The 21,914-nt window shown below is 37.5% G+C and overlaps 1 protein-coding gene across 4 annotated transcripts in view; it reads right to left on the bottom strand.

The window, feature by feature from the left end:
• Positions 1-4,793: 4,793 nt before the first annotated feature.
• SLC41A3 (solute carrier family 41 member 3) overlaps positions 4,794-21,914 on the bottom strand; it is a 39,099-nt gene continuing 21,978 nt past the window's right edge. For all 4 annotated transcript variants that reach the window (XM_026723171.2, XM_087923766.1, XM_026723163.2 and 1 more), the window contains 8 exons: positions 21,316-21,387; positions 19,723-19,867; positions 16,258-16,404; positions 12,447-12,591; positions 11,338-11,417; positions 8,469-8,603; positions 7,066-7,214; positions 4,794-6,272 (listed from right to left, as the gene is read on the bottom strand). In XM_026723171.2, coding sequence (XP_026578956.1) covers positions 6,087-6,272; positions 7,066-7,214; positions 8,469-8,603; positions 11,338-11,417; positions 12,447-12,591; positions 16,258-16,404; positions 19,723-19,867; positions 21,316-21,387 — 1,059 coding nt within the window. In that variant the 3' untranslated portion in view covers positions 4,794-6,086. The remainder of the gene's footprint in view (positions 6,273-7,065; positions 7,215-8,468; positions 8,604-11,337; positions 11,418-12,446; positions 12,592-16,257; positions 16,405-19,722; positions 19,868-21,315; positions 21,388-21,914) is intronic.

Genomic DNA, 21,914 nt, shown 5'->3' with positions numbered 1-21,914 from the left:
ACAATTAGGGGAGATGGAAAGGAGAAATAGATCCAAGTGTCCTTTGTATAAAAATGGTATCCAGCCCCATTGTCCATTTGTCCTAGTGTTTCATGCAGATAGACCTTGTTTACCAACAGTATTTGGGACCAGGATCTTCATCACTAATGAACAGAGTCATAAAGCATGATATCATGTGACAGCATTGACTTACAATGGCAGTTCCAGCTGCTGCTGTTAGGGAAATCCCATATGATTATAGTATCCCATGGTCACATGATCACTATTTGCAATCTCCTGCTGACTTCCCCATTGACTTGCTTGTTGGAAACCATCAGTGAAATTTCCCACTTTGGAAGACTGTAGTGGATGGGCCAGTGCCACCCTAAGAGGTGAGATGCTTTCAGGATTGGACTATAGCAATTCAAGGATGCAATTTGCTAAAATGGAACAGAAGCAAAAGAAAAGGAGTTGCCAGCAATCTAAGGAAATGAGCTTGATGATACTCTACAGAGTGCCAGACTTAAAATGCACAGTGAAACAGCAGTATGTTGTTGGTGTCTAATATTGCCTCCTCAGGACACAATGTGGCCGATACTTTCTGAAAACCAATAGCAAAGCAGCAGGTTTTTATAAACTCAGAAACATTGTGTATAGGATTCCATGATGGGAAGCTGATGGTAAAAGGATCTTAAGGATTCCTAAAAGAGAAGATAGATTACAACATAACAGTAGAAGGCAATTCCTGAGCAATTTAACAGTTAAACCAGTCACCTATAGATATGGAGCATTTCCTTTCACTGGGTGAGTCTAACTAGAAGTGGATTATTATGTTCAGCAGAAAGTGGGACCCAGTCTAAATGCTCCCAGCTTTCTGCAACTTTTTAAAACAAAACCAAATTTGGCAAGCTAAAAATTAGAACACTTACTGGAAGACAGAATGCTTGGAAATATTTGCTTACCCAGAGTCAATTAAATGTTCATTGGTGGAAAAAAAACACACCACTTTTTCAATTTGTGTTTTATTCATCCTTATTATGGTAGTTATCTGATCACCTTGAGAAAATTAGGTTTTGAGACAGACAACTGGATGGAATGCCAACCAATACAGAATGGAAGATTTAAGGATCCTTAGTGAGTTCTTAGTAAGAACTTTCAAAGCATTGCTCATTCATGATTTAGATAGAACATTTATTGATTTTTGTGGAAAAATATTCTCCAACTAATTATTTACACCACTCGTTTTTCCTGCCTGATATAAATGAGTTGGAATTACCTAAGAGCAAAGATAAAACATGACCAGATGTTCTCTAGGGAGTCCATCCAAAATAGAAATAAACACAGTACTTTTCAATGGAAAGATCTTGGGTTTTTTTCACGGAAAGGGGGAAGGTTTGGATTCAGGAAAGGAGTGGGCAATGTATAAATCCTTATAATAGTGACCTTTAAAAGTAATATAAAAAATCAGAACTTTAAAAAGGTAGCATTCATTTTAATGTTCACTTTCTTTACATAGATAGATTCTACTTAAAATCCACGTAGAATTAATGATCTTGAATGGCGGTGATGAACAAATGTGTTGGGCACTATTGAGTGGCTACTTTGCTCCCTGCAATAACTTTCTACTCATATAGTCATTATGAAGGAAATAGGAAATAGGAACGTTTCTTACAATGGTGTGTTTGAATAATTTTTACCACTGATTCAGTGGGCGTGGCTTGGTGGGTGCACTTTGCACGCGTGTGTGAACATGCACTTTGCACAGGCATTTTGAGTCACCTCCTGCAATCCTGAACTCTCCCTGACACTTCAGCAGTTGCTGTGCAGCCATTGCTGTGCCGCGTAAAGCAGCTGCGCTCCAAAAGCAGGACATAAAGATGAGTATGGGATCGCGGGCGGGTGAGTAGGCCCAATAGCAGAGTGTTGGAGAGAACCGGTTCAGTCTCCACTGCTCATCGCCGCTACCGGCTCACCAGAACCGGGCCAAACCGGAAGAATAACACCCACTGGTTTATTATCTAGAAACACAATGATTCCTTGGACATTGCCAAACTGCCTTCTTTGAGTTAGGAAAGCACCTCTCTCCAATTGCAAAGCAACTAGATCACATAAGTTGTAGCTGTGATCTTCTTGATAGACCACAGCAGTTGCAGCTTATTTACCTTTATGGTTAAATGCAAATTGTAACCCAATCATTCTGATTTTACAATAAAAAAACAGGCAGACTTCCCCCCCCCCACCTTCCATTTTCCCCTCCTCTCCCTCAATCCCACCCCACAAAAAAGAAAAATATAACATTCATTCTATCTCCCAAGTTATTTGGGTTTGTTTTGTTCATTCATTCATGATTTGTTATGGAGGCAATTTGGAGAAGTTTAATTAAATGTTGACAAAAGAAATTATGGTAGACACAAATGATGTATCAATTAAGGATTCTGGAGTTTTGTAGGTTTCTTTTCCCCATCTGCCAACACAAATTCAGAACCAAGTGCTACCAAGGTCTATGTTCAGGATTCTGGAAACTATAATCCCAAAGTGTCCAGAAAGCTCCAGGTAGGAAAGGCTCTGAAGTATGAGCAGTGCAAGTTAGATGTCTTCCTATTGTTTTGCTGCTCCTGTGTTTTCCAGCTACAGCCCTATTTTAAATATATTCCCTATTTTCTGGCACTTTCTTTTCTTATTTTACAGGGAGCTTATGAAGCCACATCTTGTCTTAGATTTCAGCAACCTGGAGTCTTATTTGGGAAGAAAAATGATGTTACTTAAACAAAAAATAAAATCAATGTACACTTGGAATATTATTATGTCAGCGTTCCAGCAAAACTCCATTCCAATCAGTAACTCTGAGACAAGCATAATCTCAAAAGTACCTTTATTAGAGCAGCACCTGGAACATCTGTGGAATCTCGAAACTAAGTTTCCCAGACTTCCTACAATGTCCCAAACTACAATCTTTCCCCTTTTCACCCATCATCACATGGACCAATCACGATCTGTCCCAGTGTAAGATCCTTTTTCTCTGCTGCGCCACACTTAGTAACCTTGAACTAAGAAAAGAATTTTATTTTTTCTACTTAGAACTACTCAATTGAAATCACCCCCCTCCCACTTTCTCAGGCTATGCAGCAGCATGAAATACAGCTTCCAAAGCTGACATACAGATTCTTTCACTATTGTATTTTCTCTCTTGATAATGTATGTCCATTCCAGAGCCTATCAGTTATTTATGGTGATGTTACATTAGCCAGGATACTACAGTGTGAGTAGAAACCAGTTTGTTTGGCTGTCAGAGTGCTAGTCCTTGTGGTGGTTGTGGTGGATTGTAGCTCTACATTCAGAAAGGTTAAAGAGCATTCTGCAGCAACATCCAGGACTTTCCTCTCCATCAAAGTCCTCTCCATCACATGCATCACATTGGAGCATAAGCTGGATTCACTCTACTGAACAAATGTGTTACTTTTCTCACTGAATGGGTACCTATTCACCTGCTCACATGTAACATGCTTTCACACTGCTAAGTTGGCAAAAGCCGAGTCATATGACAGGAGCTCACTGGTACACGATGCTAGGGCTCAAACTGTTGGGAATAGTGACCTTCTCCAGTGTCATTAAGCCACTAAGCCATTGTGCCTCTATTCAGATCCTTTAAACAACTATTTTAGAAATGTTTCAGTGACTGCAAACTGATGGTATCTCATGTTTTGGAGAGAGGCAGTAGAATAAAATAAGAAAGCATCTGTGAGGCTTTCCAATATATATTTTAGAGTTCCACTCGTATGTTTTCTTGTTCTACCAGCCCTACTTTCCCTTGTGAAGAGTAAAATGATGTAGTGGTAGGCAGGCTGAGGTTCAGGATTTTCCTCAGCCATAACAGACAGCTTTGTGATGCTGGGATGCTTCCTGTCTCACCTCCCCCACACACAATCTATTTCTCAGGGTAGTTGTGACAAAAGTGGGAGGCAGGAGTAGTATGGATGTTATATTGAGTTCCCTGAGGATGTATGCCTTAAAAAAAGAAAAAGAATCGCTCTCTCAGCTGTGTTCAATGCAGTTTTCTACACCAGACTGATTCTTATAATTTTTATAACTGTATATATAAAAGCCAAGTGCCACTCACTCATCACGAAATCTCCAGAACTGTAAAGCCTACCAACTGGAAATTTGGCACATATGTTCCTCTTGGCTTCTAGGTGCTCGCTAAGGAAGGATTTTTCAAAATGACCATCAGATCATTACTATTTCTTAATTCAGTAAATAACAGGCTCTGATGCTGAGTTCTAATCTTCCTCCCTACCTGAAAAGAACTCTGTTCCAACTGCCAGTTGCCTCACAAGGTTGTGGAATAGTAGTAGCGAATTCTTTGCTATCACACTCCATTATCCTGTAGCTGTAAAAGTCAGCAGCAGACACAGTCTTCTTGCGTCGCACTGAGGTATATTGATGTACTAGTCATGTTCTTCACGGCAGAACATCAGAGGGTACTGGAGAGCTCAGGAGTGGTCTGGAGCTCCTTACAGTACTAAACATTGGTACCTCACCAAAATGTCTACGCCTTCCACCTATGGAACTGCTTCCAGACTCAAGGCGGCGGGAGCAATATTCCCTTATGTTTTTCAATCACCAATCACCACCGAGCCAAAAAATTGTGAACTGGATTTCTCCTGCATAGCCCAATCACATAGTGTTGTCACAAAGTGCAGGTGCTGGGTAACTAGTAGCTGATAAAGCTGACATATTGTCCCATGTGTTACCTGCTGGATCTTAGAAACTGTTAGCTTAACAATGCCCTGGGCCACATAATGAAGCCATCCAAGTTCTAACCATTATTTATATTTTATTTTGTATGTGTACATTTCTGTGACCCCATAAAAACAATAATCTGAGTTGAACTTGTAAAACAAAACAAGAAAGAGGACAGGGAAAAAAAGATGGAAATTTGATTAAGCCTGACACTTGTGCTGGAGGCATAGGGAAATTCAAACCCCGTTTTTCTATTATAAAAATTCCTGTGAGTAAAAACTCAGCTGTCACTGGGCTCTGGGCCAGAAATAAATGAGTTCATTTCCCTGCCTTTGCAACAGCTAAGAGGTCACAAAAAGATTTGTCCCTGACCCAGAACTCATGAAGGCCTGTTCTTCCCAGCACAAAGCTATCATGGACACCAAATTTCTATCAAACTTCCTCCTCTGACTACCTCTAGGGGAGCATTCAGAATTTGGCTTTTAAATTTAAGCTTATTTTCAGATTTCCCTGAACTAGCAGTTATGCTCAGCAAGAAACTTTGTCCAGGAAAGTAGTATAGTGAGATGGAAAAGATTAGATGCTGATTGTCCTTCTATCACTGACCGTTGCTTTCTTCTAAACATTTTCTGTCCAAAACACATTTTTTAAATTTTCATTTGTATATACAATCAGTTTCAATATTTAGGGTTTTTCCCTCCCCAATTATGTTCCCCTAAGTGCAAGAAAACACACACACACACACACACATACACGGAGAGACATATCCCATTCCCCAAGTTGAACATTAGTGGATAGACTAAAAAGATTAATGCAAAGTAATTGTCGCTGAGCAGGTTGCCATAATGCATGAGGTGTCATGAAGCAGATTTTGAACTATTGTACCATAATGCTTTGTTTCTCCTTTTTAAGTTAAGGAATTCAGTGAAAACAGTCCTGGACATAATTTTCTCTTTCTCTGTCGGAACATATAGCAGACAGAAAGCAAAATGCCTTCATTGAAGGATGGTGGAGACAATGGGCATCTCGCCAAGGACACCAAGCTCCACCCCACTGAGAACAGGGGGTTAGATTTCTGGTAGCATCCATAGACTGTTCAAACCAAGCTATTGTAGTAAGATTCCTCTTACTGGTTGAACAACTGATCAGAGTGCTTCACAATCCTTTCCTTGCTGACACTTCAAAAGCTGTGATACATGATTATGCTACGTCATTTTTAGTTCTTTTCAGCTATGCAGTGTTGAGATCCAAAGGGAGGAGACACAGGCAACCTGGTCCAGTTCAGGAACCTGGATGCCCTCTTTTCATTACCCTGTTGAAGACGGTGAGAGATCTTCAGGTGGGTTGACACTACAGTTGAAACAACTTTAGTTCCCTAGTTTTGGCTCCAACTCTCTGAGCAACCAAAGCAGGTGGAAGCAAACCGCCAAGAAGCCAGTGCCCAGGAGATCTCCCAGGGCAGTGAGGTAGGGGATGGAATAATTGTCAGGATCCAGACCCTTTCTCCACATTAGTCTCACAATGAGGTCAGCCATATAGAGCAGAATTCCCACCTGCAAGTGAGAAACAAAATAAGCGCAGTGGTCACCAGCATGAACATGTCATGATGTCGTAACACTGCCATCTATTATATCAGCTGCGATAGCTGAAAGTGCACAGATTCCACAGCTGAGACAAAATCTCCTCCTCATTTCTTTCCCCCATTTACAAGGAATACAGTATGTAACTTGGTCAGTTGGGATACGGTAATGCAGGGGTCCTCAACTCCCAAGCTACGGCCCATTAATGGACCTTTAGCCCCTTGGAACTTGGCTGTGGAACTGGTAGGTGAGCATGTGTGCCTAGTGCTTGCACAAATGGAGCTGTGGGTGTGTGTGCTTGCCCACCACTAGCACGGAACATTGGCTCTCCCCTCTCTGCCTCTCCCCCCACCCCCACCGGCTAATCTGCAAAGCTGGAAAGGTTCTGCTATAATAGTATGTGGAAAGCTGTTGGGAAACAGGGCCAAGAGATGCTTCTTAGGGAATGGTCAGGTAAGAGACAACATAGTCTGCAGCTGGATAGTGGGTACAAGAGGCTCACAAGGGACGGTCCCTAGTTTCTTGGTCTCTAAAAAGAATAAGAGAATTCCTCTTTAGGCTTGCAAAATCATGTTAACGTAGCTTAACAATAAAGCAGAAGTAACTTGTCTGGTTATGTTTCCTGTCTAATCTATTTGGTAAGGTTGGGGGTGAAATGTAGACAGAGTATTCCACATGGAAAAGGGGGACTTTGGGGTGATGTGAATGGACAAAAATAAATTATCCAAACCCAGATCCCAAATTCTAAAGGTTAGTTTCTGGTTACCTGCAGAAGAGCAGCTGTCAGATAAAATGCCACAAAAGTGAAAGTGATTGCTGTGTGGCCCCCCTCAAAGAGATGTATAGTATAGAGGAACACCAGGTGTCCTGGTATTACTAGCAAGATCAGGACTCGAGCCGATTTAGAGTTGATGCCTGCAGGAAAGAATAAAGGTTGTAATTATGATAAAGAAGAGCTGAGTTCTTTGAAAAACATAGTAGGTACCACTACCCAATATATTTGCAGACAGAGAACTCTCTGTATGACTTTTTTCAATTAATGTTTGCTAATATGCTTTTTGCACAACCTTTTTCAACATTAGGCATTGCATATACTTTCTCCTCTTCTTTCCATATTATATACATATGTAAATACATATCTACAGAAACATACTCATACACACATTCTCATTTTTGATTGCAGCACTGCAAGGTAAACCCTAGAGAGGTCCAAGGGAAGATTAGTGCAAAAATTAAATTTGATAATATATCTTCTAGATGCCACAGCTTATTTAGAAAGTGACCATTACATAATACTGAACAAATTTAGAAATGATAGCTGGATTTTATACATTTTAAAACCCCTTAAATCTGACTAGCACTGTTTAAAGAGATGATTAAGTTTTCTTCCTTTTTTTCTAAAAACAATATTTTCCCTAACTGGCAACACATTACCTATTATCACATAGATTTCTCACTGTCACTTTTCCGCTAGTTTTACTGCTATTCTTATTCCTCATCTAAACCATGTTGTGGGGAAGCCAATCTTCAAATTCCATTCCAATGAGAAGGGGACTGATACGGGTAAGAACTAGACTGGATTGGATTGGTTTGGATAGATGTGTTTCTCAAACTGAAGGGAGGCTTCTGCATAGTGGAATAGACCTGAATTGGCATCCCAACGAAACCTTGTGAAGGTTTATGAAAGACGTCCCAAAGGTGCTTTTGCAAAAGGCAACCGGACTTTCTTGTTTTTTTTTTCTTTTCTTTGAAAATGTTTTATTTCTCATCCAAGAAGCGTCTTCAATTCTAACTGAATGGTGGGAATTCCCCATTGATCAATTAGAAGTGAAGAAGATTCTTGGTTGAGAAACAAAGTGTTTTCAGAGAGAGAGGAAAAAAACAAGCAAGTCCAATTGCCCTTTGGAAAAAACACCTTTGAGACAACAATGATCTATCTGAGCGATTAGATGATTATGCAAGTCACAGGAATATAGGCAAAGCAATTCATTGTGGCTTATATGGAGAACAACCTTTCTCATTGGCTTCTGACTGGGAAAGAAGAGTAATTTTCTGTAACACTGAATGGAGACCCAAGTTAATGGTTAATGAGTACATCTTCCTAGTACAGTATTTTCTGAAATTTTAGAGTCCAGGTGTGCATATAGCAAGGGACCAATGACCTCCTACCTGAGGCAAAGAAGGTGGTACATGGATTAGGCCAATGCTGCCTCATTTTGTGTGGCAGGACTCCAGGCATGCTCCAGAAATGGAGAAATGTGGAAATGCGACTGGCCTGGATAGCCACCAAATTGCCACCAACACCTGCAGAGGCCAAAGGACAGAACACAAGTATTAACCCTCTGTAAGCAAAACCTAGACGCCTTGCTCAAAGCCATGGAAACACGGGTACAAGTCATGTGGGAAGTTCTACTACAAAGGTGGGCAACATTTGGATCTCTGTAGCCCCCAATTAACATTCTGTAGTCAAGGACTGGCTTTGTGGGGATTTGCTGAGGATACAAATCTGACAAATAGAATTATCAATAAAATTACCAATAGAAGAAATACAATTTTTCCCCACCCTGGGTTTCTGTAGGATTCATGGGCTGTTCTTGTTTTAGAAGCTTACACTGTATTTTTTGGGTAATTCCTACCACACTATGGCAGGAAATGGAGCTATTAACTAACATTTCATAACTAAAGGTAGAAATAGCTCTGATGTCAACTCATAAAATATTTCTATGGTCTTTTTAGAGTTACCAACAGAAAGAGAGGAGGGAGCAGTGGGCAGCTTGCATTCCATAAATGTTTTCAAAGATAGTTTCTAGATGACTGAATTTTCTGCCATGCAAAATTCTAACTGGAGAGTATGATTGATGACTTTTGGTTATGGATGTGTCCCATTGGAGAATATGAATTATGATACACCCAGGAGATAGGGGAAAACCAGGGTCAAGGGTGACAATGAATGATGTGTCTCAGAGTCGGCCAGGCAGTGCCGGCATGTTTACTCCTAATAAATCTTCTTTAAGTTCTGAAAGTTGGCTAGAGAGTCATGATTTAAATGGGGGTATCTGCCGGAGCCCTGACATCTGAGACCACTCAGTTCACTCATTCCTGTTCTGGAAGGAAGCTCCTACTGAAATGATTTAAATACCATCATACTGTTTATACTGTCCTTTTCTCCTAATGATTTTATGATAAGAATTCACACAAGTACATATAAAGAAAGTAAAAATGAGGTCATCTGAGCCCCACTTTAAATTCCATAAATAAGGTGGAGGGAGTACACAATAAAAGCCTCACCTGGAAGTAACCTCAATGCAACTTAGTTGATATGGAAAAGGAGATGCATTGGTCTAGTATTGGTGATAGTCGATATTTGACCCTAATCAATATATTTTCAATGTAAGATGAAATTGGGAATTCAGCAGACTCAGAGTTTTTTTTTCTCCTTTAGAAATGGGCGGGGCTTTTAAATTTTTTTTATTTATTATCAAATTTTTTGGCTCCTCATCTTACTACAAGGTAACTCCTGCTTCTTGCCAAGAAATTAAAACAACTTTGCAAGGAATTTGGGGAGGAGATGCCACTTTTTTTTTTTTTAACTTCTGTCGACAAATGTAGGTGAAGCAAATTTGGGATCTGTACCACTCAAAATACTAATACCAAGGGCCCGTCTTCTACCTTTCATTGTTTCTCAGAGAGAAACATCTCATCCCCATCCCAAATGCCGTATAGATTTCTGCTCTTCCTTCATTCAGTCATTAATTTCCCAGCCTTCACAAACACTTAAACTTTGAAGCAAATATTGGCCCAGCGCTAATATTTTTACATCAGTACTCTGCAGCAATTAAGCTTGTAAAAAGTTTTCAAGCACAAGAACTCCCCAGCATGATCCGCAGCATTTTAGGGGATCCCAGCGTTTCCTTCCCATGGTGATGTGAGGAATTGTCATATAACTTTGGCAATAGTAGTCCTCTTCTCTAGACTTATCTGGCACAGCCTGTTTGCTGCAGCTCTGACACCAGCTTTTCATTCCTTTTCTCAGAAATGAACACAGCCGAAAGGCTTTTGCATGTTTAATCCACTTCAGAAAATAAACTTAGGACGCCATAATAATTATGTTCCTCTGAAGCTCCTGAGAAAATGGACTCCACCCACACCAGGCAAATTTAGAAGACAAATCTGTTACCATATTTCCAAAGTAATTCAGGTTGGCAAATTGGAGACGTTACATGCTTCATTCAATTGATGCCATGGAACCTTACATTTATCCATGTGGGCTCTCCCAATCATTTTTACGACTCAAAATGATTGTGAAATATCCACTAGGTATTGGTGGAGGTTTCTTGACATAGATCCTGCTCTGAGTTTATACTGATCAAGCTCCTGTTTCATTCTTTTATTTTCTTCAAATTGCTAAACATATCTGTATGGGGATTGCAATGCAGTTTAAATTGGTGTCTATAGCTCAGCATGCAATGTGGCCCAACTTATCCTTTACGAACTCCATGCCCCACTATGTGAATAAGTTGATTCCCTGGACCCCCTGTAATCATCAGTGTTATGAATATATGTAGCATTTGATGAAATTAACATTCCAGTAAAAATCAATGTATTTGTGGCCTATTAGTTTGTTTATAGAGCAGTGTTTCTTCATCTCAGAAAGTTTACAATGCGTGGATATCCATCTCTAGAATTCCCCAGCCAGCATGCATAGTTTACATTTAGACCAATGCAATTGTCCTGTCCAGAAATGTTTTATCATCTGAGTTTTGAATTAGAATTAACTGAATAAAATGGAGATGTTCTTCTGGAGAATTGCAACCCTCTCCTTTTAAGCAGATACACTGAATTACTCAACTGAGAAAATTTTTAATTACTGAGTGTCCTAATACATCCCCAGAATGAAAAAGGCTAAATAATATAATATACTTTTGTGAGAGAATCAGGGTTTATTTATCTTTCCTATCAAACCTTGGAACCCCAGTCTTAAAACAATAAAGCAGAAATTGTATTTAATTACATTTACAATTTGTTTTAATCATCTTACCATTGATCACTGGAACGAAAACAGCAATGCCTTCAAAGTTTGGTTTTGCTACAGTTTTGTCCAAAATTACTCCACCAAAGCTGTTTCAAAACATACACATCCATCCATTAGTCTAATTTACCAGTAGTCTAAATGCAAACTACTACCAACTATTCAAGCATATATACAACTATATATCATTAGCATAAACTAGCACCATATTCTCAAATAAGAATTCAAACCTTACTATAGTTAGGAAGTTAAGAAATTTGTACTAATAGAACAAGAATTTTAATCTTGCTTTTAGGAGGGAAAGCACTAAAAGGAAAAGGATCCCCATATGAAAAGAATTTGATGTCAGGCTATCTGTTTGATGAAATCTAAATTCTGTCAGTTTCAACTGACAAGAGCAGTTAATCACATGCCAGTAGAAAGCCAATGTAAGACATGACCACAGGCCCATCTCCCACTCTCTGGTTTCTCAGCAATTGTCAGTGGGAAATGCTATCTAATTATTATTATTGCTATAGGCTCAAATGAAAACATTGCAGGACGAAAACTTCTTTATTGAAGAAGATGGATTATAATCTACCATGCTGGCCCAATATGGATTAATAGACAGGCTTTTATATTTTATTTTATATCTTAATTTTATTTCCCAGTCTTGGGTTAAGAGTGAATGACCAGCCCAAAGTTATCCAGCTACTATTAATATGTTTTAACTTTTACTTATTTGGGGGAGAAACATTGCCACTCAAAGCTTCAACATTATTTTCTAGAAGCTAGACCCACGTTATGAAGTTCATGCTTTTAAATAATATGTTAGATAATTAGACAAACTAAGGGAAATTAAAAGCTTGAACACTTTTACTACAAGCTAGAAAGAACTGCAACTCTCTAAGTGAGCCTCCTTTTATTTATTTCAAATAACATAAAAAACCCACCTATTTTCGCTTCTTAAAGATCCAGGAGCTTATTAATAAAGATTTCACTAACATATTCCAGATATACAGAAAGAGACAATCAATCCCCAACAAAAATCCAGAATTTAACAAAATTGATTATTATACTGATTTTTCCATGGTAAGCACATAGTGATGGAGCGAAGCTCTATCTCCAGTGACAGTTACCTGCTGATGATCATTGCAATTAAAATTGGTTGCCATCCAGTCTTCAAGACTTCGGCAATGGGAGGACTCTGCCGAGCAACAGCAATCCACAAAGGAATCAAAACAATGAAAATAGTACAGACTATAGGGGACAGGTATGTTGCATCTGCCGGAAGAAAAAAAGATGATCTCAGATTTACACCTGAATTTTCAATTCTGAGGGATTAAATCACATTTTCATTTTGGTAAAATAATTCAACAGTTTTCAACTAAAAGCACAGTCTGATCGCTCTCAGAACTGTGTTTGATGGGTATCTTTTTTCAATTACCTGCTATAATAAACCAACAGAACTAACTAATGTGAGAGATAACTAGAAAATACATTGGACATAAGGAAAAACGAACATCAGTAATAAGAATGACCATCCACCAGGAGAGAAGTGCCTGAAATATATAAGAAGCTTACAGATTTTCAGATGTGGTTTTCAGTTTTTTTTTAAATTCTCCAGAAAATATTATGCTCTGCTCTTAGGAATGATTGTGACAGGATGGCCACACTTGAAAAGTAAATTTTGTCCCCAATTCTATTTTCAAGGATATATATGTGTCACTGTTGACCTGTGGGACATCAACATTTTGTAGTCTTTTCCAATGAGGATGGGAACTGGTGGATTTTTTTTAAACGTAGATCTTTGAAAATTTCTATTCAACTGAGAATTATGTACTGCTGAGAACATCACTGTTAAAATCATCCATGATTCTTTAATTAAGTATTCATAAAACTGATCTTGCCAGTTACACTTTAATTGAACTGACTGAACTAGAACATTTTTTTTCACACAGGCACACTACATGTTGAAAGATTGTGTTTATCAAACAAGTAAAACCTGCATCAAACATTGGTGTTATTTATTCATTTAGACTTTCTTTATATGTTAATGAGATTACATCAATTCTAATAATACTCAATGGGAAAGATACATAAAAATTCAGAAAGCCTGAAAGACAGCAGATACTTGTTTGCACATCAAATACTATGCTCTTCCTATTTGTTATGTCTTAATTAATTATACCATGGATTAATTAATTAAGCCAGGGATTAATTTATCATACATTTGAACTAGAGTCAAAAGTGGGACAAGTCCAAAGAGAAGACCTGAAAATCAGCCAACCATTTAAAATATTATATTCAATATAATATTTATGCTTTTTTACAAACAGATCTGTATGTGTACAAACTTTTAAACAAAACAAGTTTTATGGAAGTAATATTACTAGTTTTATGGCATCCTAACATTTTGCTGGCAGCTGCTCTTCAAAGGCAGAGTGAGCTTCTTTGCAACTTACTTCTCAGCAACTTACAGTCAAAAAACCTCCAAGAATTGGCTGGGCTTTTGTATTCATCACTGACAAAGTCTGGATAGTTCATGTCACAAGAGTCCAAGAAAGCTGGTTTCTGAGTGGTTCCTTATCTAACCTTCACTGCCAGTGAAATGTCAGAACATTAGAGCACAACCATTCAATATCTTAAGTTCATTATAGCTTAATTGATGCTCACCATGTAAGTTTATACCAGTATAATATTGAGATAATTATCAAAAGGAGGGGAAAATTGTAAAAAAAAAAAAAAAGGTTTTTTCTTAGTAGGTTATTCCACTCAAATTGTAATAGAAGCCATAGAACTCAACTTCTATTTTAATCTCATGGTGGATTTATAGATACTGTCATGGAATTAGACCTTCATGTTATGGTGCCTTCAGATGTTTTGGATTTCAACTGCCATAAGGACTGTGAGAGCTGAAATGCAAGCGCTTTGTAGAAGAAAGCTCATGTGACACATCATTATGGCAGCTGAAACCCATTTCTTTTAAAAAAAAAATCTGGTTACAGACAAATTGTATCAGTTGAGATTTAAATTGACCAATGACCCTTTTTCTTTGAAGCGAGTTCATTCCATCTAGCCCAACTTCACGCTTTCTCCTATAAAAATGCCAGAGTAGTATTGAAATTACCTGACTATTCTACCTAGAATGAAATGTATTTCAGTCTCTGTTTAAGACAATCTCTATTCTCACACAAGGACTTCCCTAAATTACTTTGAGCAAAGAAGCAATGGAACATTCCATAGTTGAACACTCATCTGCATCCCCCCGACCCCAAATTTTCTTCCATTGCTTAAACTGCTCTAGTCTGCCTTCTCCTCTAGAGATAGTCAGTGAATCTGAGCTATAAATAGAATAATTATTACTATCTCAACCTGCTTCCCCATAAATGGGCTGCAAGAAAGTATTTTATCAGTTACTATCCCTTTAATCATTTTCTCTTTCTGAAATAACATAGCATTGCAATGATCTTTAAAAGGGTAGGAGACTTTGTAAAGGAGATAGAGAAGAATGCTGGGCCAGTAGGAAACAAACATGAGACAGGAGCAGAAAGAAGCTTCAGAAACGCCTTGAAACAAACAGGAGAATGCTAAACTTCTGCTAGCCTAATAATATTTCTTATAAGATTCTCCATCTGCTCTTTGTAATTGGCCCAAAGCTGGGCTAGTAGCAACTCAATCTCCAGGCAATGTGGTAGAAGAATTCTTGAAATGTGCTTTTCATTTTCCTGCAAAAGATATTGTGAAAGCCTCAAGCCAGTAGGATGAAATCATAAAACCGCATTAATCGCAAAGCAAGCAATTTCAAAGAAAAGAAATTCAGCCTCGTCTGTGGGGGGGGGAGCAAAGTATAATTCCAGAAGATGCAATATTACATGACAGAAGCTTGCTGCTTAGGAAAGAGGTGGAAGTGCTGTATCTCTACCTGGTTTATGAGGGGAGGAGGAAAATGCTTGAGAAATGCTTGAGAAACCTAAACAAACTCTCTGTTTTTGGTAGCAAGATTATTTACATATTTTTCAAATCTGTCTTCTATTATAAGAGATACAGACCACCATAATGCTTTGTGCCTTCCAGCATTTTAATATTTTTCAGAATAGGTATTCCAGGAGTTGCTTGAAGTAGAGAACAAGATAGTGTCAAAATTAAATTTTAGAACAACTCATGAGATAGGCCTGCCCCGTGTTATCCAGTGAATTTTATAGACTTGTTTATCGATGTCACATCTCATTATACATCAGATGAGTTCTGAAGTGCATGAATGTGGCACCAGAAGTGCAATACAATGTACGGCATGTTTGCTGCCTTTGAAAAAACAGGATCCATCCACTGTAGCCATAAATAGCCATGTGGCCTGCTCTCATTTTTAAAATTATAATTTCCCCTATTGTTATATTCTTCCAAGAGAAAAAAAGATTGAAAAAAAAAAGTACAAAGCCTACAATTCAGCCAGCCTTCAAAATACTTTCTAGGTCATTCAGACACATCTAACTGTGCCTGTACTGCTTCATTATATGAAACATTCATGCTTCAAATAAACAAGAATGGGCTGCTTTATATATAAAATGTCCTGCCACAAAGACTGAAGGGAAGGTAGAATTTGGACATGCTTGAAGTTTTTTCTCTGCCAGTTTAAATCTGCCAAAATATTATTTTTATATAGCTTATATTAGCCCAGAAATCTATTATTACTAAGGCAGGATTAGATAATTTCCAGGATATTTGGCATCCAAGAATGTTGTTATTTCTACCAGTCAAAGGACCTTAATTTTTCTGCATTGGTTATTTGCCTTTTAATGCCTATTAATAAATGACAGAAACCGTCCATTACTACATTCCATACTCAACCTTCCAAGCCATCTCCCATCGATACAAAAAACTTTTCCAAAATATTTTTTTATAATTTATTGAACTTGCTGCTGAGTTCCTAAGATTTTTTCATTAACATACCTATATATCTGAAGAGAATACTGCTAATTCCAGCCAGCAGACTAAGAGTAATCAAATCTCCAAGGCTTGCAGCTATCGGAGTAGCAACATTATCCGGATTTATCCCAATCTTTCTTGCTCCAATGATCACACCAATCATCAACAATCCTAGGAAAAAGTGAGACCACAGATTTAGAAAGTTTTTAATAAATCTGCAGAATAAAAAAAGTTCAGAACATCCCCAGGACTTTTTCTCTTCCAGAGCCCACAGAACTAGAAGCAGCAGGCTGATCTGCCAGGGCCTTACAAGTGACACTAGAATGGAGAGATGAGAGAATAATATCAGATCTATTAGCACCTGGGATGCAGTAAAGAGAATCAAAAGGTACTGGAAAAAAACAGACCAAATACAGCACCAAAAAAACATTATTACAGTTTGAAAGTATCAGCAGGGACTATAAATAATTCTGTAAGTTTTTTAAATATTCACTCCCATTTTTCACATTGTAAAGCTTAAAAGTCAAACAAAATGTGTATATTAACTATGGAGTTGGGGTGCAGAGAAGAGAGTCTGTACAATTGCATAGCTATGTCAAGGAAAGAAGATCCTTTGCTGAATTATTCAGTTTAATCTTATTCACATTTTATTTCTTTTATTGGTGCTCTTACTGCATTCAACAATCATCTTTCAACTTCATGCTTGCTCAAAAATTCCATAATTGAAGCCTAGTCACTTTATCAAAAGCATTCTCTAAATCAACAATGCACAATAAACTTTATCTCATTCAAAATTTCTCAATGACCTCCTGAAGAGCAACAATCTTATCTGCACATGTCCCATCTGGCATGGAACTATACTGCACTCTCCAAAATTTGTTCTCTGTCACCTCTTTGTCTAGATATCATAGAAAGAAGTGCAGTGCATACTTTATATAAGAAAGCATGCACTGCATATATTTTATATTTCATATGCTGCATATATATAAATATATATATATACTGCAAATAAAATATATGCAGTGCATATGTTTTACATTTATACAACATTTCTCATGTGAAACATAGCTGCTTGTTCCTTCCTTTTCTTAAAAAGTCATATGCTGCTCTCTTGTGGAAGACCTGCACACTTCTTGGAGCAAAACACTTTTATTATTAAGCCATATTTCAGGAACAAGGCCTCATGATCCTGACAGGATAGGAAAAGAGTGTTAAAGGTGAAAAAACAACAACCATCTGTGACAAGAATTGCCTAAGACGAGGGCAGAGTTTTGTCTAAACAGAAGAAGTGATCTCAGGAGAAACATCAGATGGTGGTAAATAAAATTTATATAAAGAGTAAATAAACCGAAAGTGAGGCTGTTTTCCTAAAAATCCCTGCATAAAGCCATTTAGCTGAAGCTGCTTGTAAGGGATGCTTGCAAGAGATACTATGAGAAAAAGATTAATTTGGAATGATACTAACATTTTTAGGAAATATAGAAGAATGGAAAATAGTAGCTCCTACCTCTATGGAACTGATTCAGAATTTATACCTGTGATAGCTGGTGCTGCTACCATTTCTGCACAAACAAAAACACATCTCAGAAGTGAGTGTCCTCTCAGTTGAAAGTTACTTTGCTTAAACAACATCATTTTTTTTGGATCCAGGAGTTGTCCATTCTCCATAGCAGCACTTTCCTATGTAGCAACATCCCTCTAGGAAAGAGCTCTAACCCTTTTGTAAGACATCTAGATCTAGTTGTTACCTCAAATTATTTAGGCCTTGTGATTAACAGGCTCTGCTGCTTAATGCTGCTTAATTGTATTTCTGAGTGACATAGGGTAGATTGAAAATTAAGCCATACAATCAGGAAAGGCTGCAGCTCATGCTTCATACATAAGACTCCAGATTCAGTCATTGGCAATCGAGCTCAAAAAGACTATTCTCTGAAACCTTGAAGAACTATAGCCTAAGAAAGCAGACCAGCAGTGTGCAGATTTTCTGTGTCATAGATGGCACTTAGCCTTTCAGTGGATTATGGAGCCCACCCTGTTTAATACTGTAGAGAGGGATAAGACAAAACTAACATACATTTACAATTAATTAAATTAACAGATTAACAGAGTCAGAAGGGAGCTTGTGGATCATCTAGTCCCCAAGCATCATTTCTGACAGATGGCAGTCTGGTCTCTTCTTGAAAAGTGATGAAGCTCCCACAGCTTCCAAAGGCAAGCTGTTCCACTGGTTGATTGTTCTCACTGTCAGAAAATTTCTCCTTATTTCTATTGCTTGGGGGAAGAATTTTGGATATTGGATTGATTTAGAGAAATGGCAAAAATTGTGGTCTCAAAATTATAAAATGACAATGTCAACAGCATATAAAGAAAATTTGTATCAGATGTTTTACAGGTGGCATTTTTCCCCAACAAGAATATCAAGAATGTTCAAGAACAAGTCTGAAAAATGTTGGAAATGTCATCAGATACCTGGCTCATATTACCATATGTGGTGGACGTGCGCGGATGCCAAAAAATATCGGACTAAAATCCACATATGGTTGGAAAAAATGACAAAAAAGCCTATAGACTTGAAACCAGAGATATTTTTATTGGGAATTTTACCTGAAATATATAGTAAAGAATTGAAATATTTGATTGTAAATGTATTAATGGCGGCTAGGATCGTATTTGCTAAAAACTGGAAAAATGAGAAAATACCAACACAGGAGGAAGTTATTAAGAAAATAATGGAATGTGCTGAAATGAGTCGATTGACATTTGAAATCAGAGAACAAGAAGATAAACAATTTTATAAAATTTGGGATCTATTCTATCAATGGTTAGACAATAAAAAATGGTAATGAAATATGTAGATTTTTAGAACATAATGAATATATAAAGATGTATTTTTTATTATATCTACAAAATGATTATAGGATAGATTTGAGATGGAAATATGAACTGTCATAAAAAAATTAAGTAAAATAGGGATTATTTATAAAACATGAATGAATAATAGTATAGTCAAATGATTAACAATGATACTAATGTATTTAGGAATATTTGATTGACAATATGAGAACATATACAATGTAATTCTAATTGAAGACTACGAAGTGGAAGCACAAAACAATTTGTAAACCAACCAACACACTGTATGTACATATTTGGAAGATGGTTTGATGTTTTTATGTTGTGTTTGTTCATGTTTGTCTTTAAAAAACAATAACTTTTTTTTAAAGAAAATTTATCCTTATTTCATTAGAAGGAACAGGTTATTGTTTAATGTATATGGTAATGTATTTTCCATACTCCTATTTATTACTGATACAATCCATGTGATTTCCCAAGGAAAAAATCCAAATTGTCTACAAATAGTTATGAAGTAATGACCAGGAACCAAGTGCAAAATATTTGTTTGAGGAGCAGATTTAAAATTTCAAAACCAGGGCCAACTGGTATTTCAGGAATCAGGCGAGCTTAAACAACAACAACAACACAACTCACCAAGGAAAAAGGCAGCTACAAACGCTGTTGTCACGCTGCTGGCACACAACACAGCAGCATGGTTCAGCTCCAAATACCCATTAGAGAGTGCGCCTAGAAGGATTGCCGCTACAGCTGCCAGAAGGCCTATCACAGTGGCCTGCACCTGTCAAACAGAAACAATGAAGAACAGAACATCTCAAGAGCCAGTAGTGTGAGATCAGTTCAGAGGTATTTCTGCAGGTCTCTTTTCTAGATGGCAGGCATGAAGGTCAGGTGACTTCTTAATGTGTCGAGTCTCCCCAACAGCATCATCCAAGGATGATTAAGCTTTTCAAGCAGAGAAAAGCACTATGTGTTTTTGTCCTTCACTTTATCTTTGCCAGTTACTCTTTTCACAGCACAAAGCTACTTTTTAGGCAGATTTATGAAAGTAAGTTCATGTGTGAAATAGCCAATCTGTAACACATGAAATGAATTTCACCCTTCACAGGCTTCTCTTAAATAGATACATTAGGCAATTATTTTTAGTCAGCTGACAAATGTTTTCTTAAGCAACAAAAAAATTGAAACTTCATCCAAGAAGGTGGTGTGGAACTAAATCTCTGGAATGCAATAAGGAGTATTTGTGAATAATTTGATTGGAACTTTAAACTCTTAACATGATAGTTCAGGTGATGCTGAACTGTAAATTATAATTCACTTTCGGGATGCTGAGAGCTGTATTTCCACAATACTTGGTGGGACAGTACATATTTCCCCTTCCATCATCTAATCAATTAAATCCTGTCTTTAATAAGGTAATTAGATACTCATAGTCATAAATCAATAAATGTTTTAGCCATTGTCAGTATTTTATACTTCATGACACTGATTTGGTTAAACTGATTTGAGAGAAATGAAACCTGAAAATCTAACTCTGGGTAATCAAAACGTTACTGAATTGTTAGATGAATGTAAGTTTAAACTATTAAACAATTGTAGTTCTGAGTGACAGGAAGTAAGTTGAAAACTGATAGGAATTATCATTATCTTAACTAGTGAAGGGACCCTTCTGTGTAGGTCTTTCCAATGTCTTATAATACCTAACAAACTTGTGGCTCTAGGAATTGTGTGCTTCTAGACCACAGGTGTCAAATTTCACCACATCACATGATGTATTGTGAAATATTGAGATGTTTTTTTGCCTATGTGAAGCCGGGTGGGCATGGCCTGTGCATGACACATCCAGCCTATGGGCCACCAGTTTGACAGGCCTGTAATCTAGACTGACAGCTCCTGCTGCCACAAATCAAAAAGTAATATATAGTTTCTCCGACTTTCCCTCTCATCCTAATTTCTGTACAAAAAAAGCAGAAAAAATGTAGTTGGAAACAGAAATGTTATAAAAGCTGTGTTGCCTGGACCTTTCCCCTAAATATGTGAATAATCACCTCATTAGAATAACAAACAAACATCAAAACTTTGTACAAGAAAAAAAAACAGAACTTCCATTTAATGACATAATTAATAAAAAGCTGTAATATCAGCTGTTGAGTATCAGCTCAATTATCCAGGGGCTCTAATTGACTAGCATTATCCAAAGGTCTCTATAAAAAATTTAGACTTGCTTACCTGAATCAAGGCCATATTGCAAATAGCCATTTTCCATTTTTCCTGTGAATTATCCATCCGGCCGATATTAGCCTGTAAAGCACAGGAGACAACATTTATTTCTTATGCAGGGAAGGGATGGAGAGCATCTGTTGCAATAAGTGTGTCTCTATGCTTTGGCAGGTTTGTGCCAGGACATCACTATCAGTCTTTTTCATTTTCATCTTTATGAAAAACCACTAGAGATACGCCTGCAGGGAATGGATTTCTTTTTCCTTCCAAATTGGAGATGTGACCAGTTTAAAAATAGATTTTACAAGGGCTGTAGCCCAGTTTGGAGTACATTTGGATGCACAAAATCAGGAGGTACAACTGCAAAGTGTCTGAACTTCATACTCATCTCCAAGGCCTGCCCCTTTGGATTTTATCCTACCAGCTCATAGAAGGAGTAACCTGACACTCATACTAAACTACAACAACATTCTACCTGAATCTAAAAATGTTTCAAATCTCTGAAGAAGAAAAAAAGAGAAGAACATTTGCAAGGTTTGGGAATTCTGAACACAATAAAGCCATTTGTTTAGGTGAATAAGTCAGGATAGCACAATAGGCTGGCTCCG

This window comes from Pseudonaja textilis, chromosome 2 (genome assembly GCF_049901715.1).
Source record: "Pseudonaja textilis isolate UNSWEBS1 chromosome 2, rPseTex1.2, whole genome shotgun sequence".
In the NCBI taxonomy this organism is placed as follows: Eukaryota; Metazoa; Chordata; class Lepidosauria; order Squamata; family Elapidae; genus Pseudonaja; species Pseudonaja textilis.
The sequence above is the reverse complement of the archived record's forward strand: the minus strand, read 5'-3'. Positions and strand labels throughout refer to the sequence as shown.